Source organism: Hibiscus syriacus, unplaced genomic scaffold (assembly GCF_006381635.1).
Source record: "Hibiscus syriacus cultivar Baekdansim isolate YM2019G1 unplaced genomic scaffold, ASM638163v2 tig00110548_pilon, whole genome shotgun sequence".
NCBI lineage: Eukaryota > Viridiplantae > Streptophyta > Magnoliopsida > Malvales > Malvaceae > Hibiscus > Hibiscus syriacus.
The window spans coordinates 4,618,091-4,623,796 of NW_024062775.1; the positions used below are offsets into that span (position 1 = coordinate 4,618,091).

The 5,706-nt window shown below is 33.9% G+C and overlaps 1 protein-coding gene across 2 annotated transcripts; it reads right to left on the reverse strand.

Annotated features, from left to right (window-relative positions):
* Window positions 1-461: 461 nt before the first annotated feature.
* LOC120130591 (3-dehydroquinate synthase, chloroplastic-like) lies at window positions 462-3,328 on the reverse strand. Of its 2 annotated transcripts, none has more exons than XM_039147803.1 (9): window positions 2,891-3,328; window positions 2,628-2,778; window positions 2,346-2,513; window positions 2,031-2,257; window positions 1,593-1,716; window positions 1,127-1,189; window positions 908-1,051; window positions 647-794; window positions 462-589 (listed from the first exon to the last, which is right to left on the reverse strand). In XM_039147803.1, exons 1-8 carry the CDS (start codon window positions 3,217-3,219, stop codon window positions 663-665), a joined length of 1,338 nt encoding a protein of 445 aa, XP_039003734.1. In that variant the 5' UTR covers window positions 3,220-3,328; the 3' UTR covers window positions 462-589; window positions 647-662. The 2 variants fall into 2 exon arrangements, with proteins under 2 accessions (XP_039003734.1, XP_039003733.1); XM_039147802.1 differs by having other exon boundaries at window positions 462-584; window positions 642-794.
* Window positions 3,329-5,706: the final 2,378 nt, after the last annotated feature.

Here is a 5,706-nt window from a genome sequence, read left to right on the forward strand (position 1 = left end):
CTTTACTCAATATATATATTTTAGAAACCTAGTTTTGAAATATACATATTTAATAAAATTTATTTCTTTTAAAATATTTAAAATAATTATAGTTAAAATTTAAATTATTTGACTTTTATAAGACGAAGGTAATATTTTTTATGACATTGCAGCCGTTGGTTTCGTCATCGTCATTTATATACGTTGGTGGTGGATTGGGTTGAAGTTTATTGGAGGAAGGTGACCGGGTTGAAAAGTTCAGACAAACAAGATTTTATAAGATGTGCAAATTATATGAAAATTTAAAATTTTTCCGGATACGACTGTTCCATCCCACACCGCATCGATAGAGATGATACCAAAGAGAATATATATATATATATATATATATATATAGATTTTTATTCAGTGCCATAAATACTGGCATTACAACTTGATATATATATATATATATATATATATATATATATATAGATTTTTATTCAGTGCCATAAATACTGGCATTACAACTTGGTACGAGCCCTTTCGACAATGGAGCTCAAGAAAATAAATAATCCTAGAGTAGAGACACAGTACAACAAAAGGTATTAGCAAGCATGACCACTAAGACACACGATCCAATGATCAGGAAGAACAATTGTGTAAGCAAACCTTAAAATACAAAGAACTTTTAAAACCTGGATCTAGGACTTGCAAAATGCAGAGAGTGTATCGTCGAGGGCCTTTCTATCATACTCGCCGGTGAAAACACAATTTCCGAGGGGACCTTTCAGAAGGATAAGCCTAAGTAGTCCATCAGCTACCTTCTTATCGACCTACCATAACATAATGAAACGTAACCATCAACCGTAACATAATGATGCGTAACCGCAATAGCTAGAGAAAGCAATTTGAGATATACGGTGTGAGTAAAACTTGGTTCACTTACCGCCATGACCGACTTGAACATTTCCACAGTCATGGTTTCAGGAGGAGCAGTAGGTAACTTAGCCCGCAGTAAAATGTCATTAACCCGTTTAACGATTGAACTGTCAATCCACCCGAGTCGATGTGACATGTCAACAGCCATAACCTGAGTTGATCACAGATTTCGGTTTAGTATAGATGTAGAAGACGATCAAATGAAATGCAACAACAATCACAATACCGTGCCAGCTGCAACAGCTTCTCCATGAAGCCACTCTCCATAACCAAATCCAGTTTCTATTGCCTGGAAAGAAACATGAATACATCAGTGAAAAAAATACAATCCGGAACAACAGAACCCTTTAAGATCGAGTACAAATTCTAACACAAGGAAACACAAAATAACTTCAGCGCCAAGCAAAACCAAAAAGAATGACTGAACAGTGCTAAAACATGAAATCTCAAGTTGCGAGTAACTTGAAATTTATTCAATTTTAGAACCATTTTACAAATTCCTTCATGGGATTTCAAACCACAGTAGCGAAACAAAAACTCCAAATACAATCAAGGATGCATTATAAATTCAGCAAGTTATTATACTAAGAAGCCAAAAAAAAGGAACATACAAATGCACCAAGCATGAAAATAATCCATTCCCTTTGCATGCCAAAATGAAATATAACATATAGATCACCTATAAAACTTACATGACCAAACGTATGTCCCAAGTTCAGTGTAGCCCTCAATCCACTTTCTTTCTCGTCTAATGACACAACCTCAGCCTTGTTTTCGCATGATCGTTTTATAGCATAAGCCAGTGCATCAGGATCCCTGTGATGATAAACAGTGGATCACGTACAGCTAGTAGAAATATTCCTTGCAATAACGACAAAAGCACTGGAGTACAATATCATTGGTTGAACTAGGCAAGGGCAAGTAAACACATTTATAAAGCGCACGGGTAAGAAATTTTGATTACTCCAAAGAAAAATACAAGGTATATTCCCAAATGCTAACAATGACAAATCGACAACCACCAATTTGAATTTCAATTCTTACCATAAGTTCTCTCAATTTCATATTTCAAAAGAGGTTTCAGCACATTCAAATGTTTAATTACAGTTTATTCAATGAATTTTACATACCTCGCCATCAGTTTTCCCATATTCTTTTCCTGCCACTCAAAAAACTCAGCATCTCTGATGAGCCCATATTTTATAACCTCCGCCAGACCCGAAGCCAGTTCCCTGTCTGGCAATGTGTCCAATGTGTCCGTGTCTACAAGCACACATTGAGGTTGGTAGAAAGCACCAATCAAGTTTTTACCAAGAGGATGGTTTATGCCAGTTTTACCCCCGACCGAAGAATCCACCTGATTATCATTAACAAATTCGAAAATATGAAATGTTAGCACACAATGTGATGATCAATACATAAACGAACCACGAGTGAGAAAATACCTGTGCCATAACAGTAGTAGGAATCTGGATAAAGTTAACACCACGAAGGAAAGCTGCAGCAGCGAAACCACACATATCCCCAATCACACCGCCTCCAAGAGCAACAAATGTACATCTCCTGTCCAATCGGGATTCGATGGCCTTGTCAAAAACTTTCATGAGAGTTTCCTATAAGCATAACCATTACTATCAATTCCTCGAGTTTGAACAGCAAACAATGCCCCAAAATCAAAATGTTCATTAAATAGAACAAAAACAGAAAAGGGAAAATGGAAAACCCACCATGTTTTTATGCTTCTCTCCATCAGGTAAAATCACATTTTCAACAGAAACATTCGGGTTTCCTCTTGTTAATGCATCAACGACTTTATCCAAATACAAAGGAGCAATCGTAGTGTTAGTTACCACAAGAACCTTCTTCCCGTGAACATGCCTATTAAAACGATAACCCATTAACACAAAATACGACGAACAAATTAAGAATAACTCTTTCCCAGAAAAAAATAGCTACAAATTATTAAACAAAACGAATAAATTGAACTCACTTTTGAAGAAGCTCATGCTGATCAAGCAACCCGGACCCGATGTAGATCGGGTAGCTACGATCACCCAAATCCACCTCAACAATCGCGGGGCCTGCGGAGCTCCTTTCACCAACAGACTGATCCATCACCTGAGTCGCATTGGCGCAGATCCTGCGACCGAGTTGACTGAGTCTGGAGTGAGAAAGTCGGCCCAGAATCAGCTCACCGGTACCGGAACTGCGGAGGGTGACGGTGAGGGGTTTATTAAACTTGGGGTTGAGGTCGGATGATAATTTGGTGTTGGGGTTGGAAGAGAGGGAAAGAGAGAAGGCGTTTGTGGTGCACGCCATGGATGAGACGAGATTGGTTTATTGTGGTTTGGTAGGGGAAGGATTAGGAAGCTAAAACATTTGTTTGAAGAAGAAACGAGGAGTGGGTAGGTGAGACCCCGAAGCTGTTGGTGGACCAAACGATTGTGTATAAATGAACGGGCACCATTTCCTAATTTTTTATTTTTTTGAGGGTTGGTGGCATAATTATGTTGAATATGGAATTTTTTCCTTACTATTTATATGTAAAAAGTAGTAGCTAAGAATTAACAAATTAAAAGATTTATATCTCAATTCCAATAAAATGGTGACCAAAAGTTCACTTTTTTAATTTGGCGAGTAAAAGTATAGAAATATAAAAAGTAAGTGATCATTTTGATAATTTACCCTTAAATTTAATTAAAAAATTTATTTAATTAAAGGCTGTTGTATTTTTAATATTCTAACTTAGATATTTTTTTATGTTTTTTCATTAACAATTCAATTTTATACATTTATTTTTAAATAAATTAATTTCAAAATATATTTTTTTGGGTTACAAAGAAAGGAAACTGCTTGGTATTTCAAAATATTTTAATGCATGGATTATATAGCAATCAAACATTAATTATTAACACATGTTTTTGCTGCAACTCAATAGCAATAAAAACTTATTAAAATAATATATTAACATTAATAAATAAACTTGGACAATAAAAATGAGAGTAAAATGGTATCTCAAATGACACAAAAGTGTTGGGTGGAACTCAAATGTCCAAGTCTAGACTACAGTTTGGGCTTTGTCCCTGATGGATTGTCTAAGAAAGGTTATAGGGGTGGCAATAGGCATGAACGGTTTTGCATTACCTAATCCGTTCTCAACACTTGGGGTTATGATTTTGGGAATCCTTATTATATGTTTCGGGAATTTTTTATCATCATACTCATCCCTTACGGATCCATGCGAGTTTCGATTAATCATCATCCTAAACAATAAACAAATATTTTTGAAATTAATACAACATCTAAAACTTGTAAGATATATCAGATTGTCTCAAATTGGTCTCTATCTATAATATGAAAGCTTCAAACGTCAATATTCATCTAACACCCAATGTATATGTACAATCTCAATCATTTTCAATCTTAACAAATCAATGTATATTGAATGAGAAAAGATTTAAACTTCAATTTTAGTTCATTTGAGATGTAACAATGTCAACACTTAATCTCACAATCTTATCATATATAATTTTATTAAAATATATATTAAGGGTATACAGGTAAATGATTATAAATATATTTTTTAAATTTTATAAAATATCACGAATTTTTTCGAGGATCCACACGGGTACGGTTCGATTATTCCCACAGTTCGAATATAGCAATCCCCATCCCCATCTTAGCTTTGAGGATAAAATTACCCTCTTCTAAATTGGATCGGTTTATGATATGATTAACCTTTAATTTTATGATTCATAAGTAGAGTTTATAATTATCATTTCAACAATGAAAACGAAATAATTAATAAATTTAAATAAACAAGTTCAAATGATTGTTTTTTTTATAACTTTTTAAAGACTTGAATCCTTAATTTTCAGTGTATGAGGAAGTTACACTGTGCCGATTTTATTATTGTCTAAATAATAAATTTGGTAAAAAATTACCTAAAATATTATTATTTTTACCTAAAACATCATGCGTTTTAATATTTTCGGTCATTTTTTAGCGTCTAATAATATTTTCGGTCATTTTTTAATGCCTAATAATGTTTCCAGTAATTTGTTAACACCTAATAATATTTTTGGTTATTTTTTAACGCCTAATAATATTTCTGATTATTTTTATTACCTATTTTATTATTTAAATAATAACAAAACTAATAACGTTTTTTTAGTCGCATCCTAAAACTGCGGCACGAGCGTCCCGTGGACCTGTTGGCTTTGAAGTTGCTTAACAAAGAACATATTCCTCGCATCCCGTGGACCTGTTGGCTTTGAAGTTGCTTAACAAAGAACATATTCCTCGCAACATTATGAAGTCCAGCCCTACACTTTTTGATGCCGCCCTTTGCAAGCCATTGGCTATTCCACCTATCTGCTAATGTCAGTTCATAAATCATGCACTTCATTTGTTATATGCATTAAATGAAAGCAAAGAGGATCCTCAAAGTTCTATTGGTGGATCCATATAGGATGAAAAATCAACTTCTTTAAATACCGTTTACAGATTGTGAAATAATTTGAATAACTTTATTATTACTAAACCAAATTATATTTATATAATAATATCCTTTAAGTACTCCTTCCATGGCTATTGTTATTTTCGTTTTTTATATTTTAATTGCACATATAATAGTATATGTGTATCATGATTTAGGAAAAAGTGTAGTATCGAGAAGATTATTGCGGAGAAGGTTAGTTACGAGGCAAATGTGAGTGCATTTAATTTGTATTTATGTTATCAAACAAATATTGACTTACGATGAGCCAGTGACGGAGCTACTACAGTAAGAAGTGACTCCTAATG

What these genes read in the sequence shown, in the direction of transcription:
- LOC120130591 (XM_039147803.1), bottom strand. Translation starts at nt 3,219, where the DNA reads ATGGCGTGCACCACAAACGCCTTCTCTCTTTCCCTCTCTTCCAACCCC. An exon ending in CTACTACTGTTATGGCACAG is followed by an intron (nt 2,258 to 2,345) that starts GTATTTTCTCAC and finishes AATGATAATCAG; the next exon opens with GTGGATTCTTCGGTCGGGGG. An exon ending in TGGGACATACGTTTGGTCAT is followed by an intron (nt 1,190 to 1,592) that starts GTAAGTTTTATA and finishes GTTTCTTTCCAG; the next exon opens with GCAATAGAAACTGGATTTGG.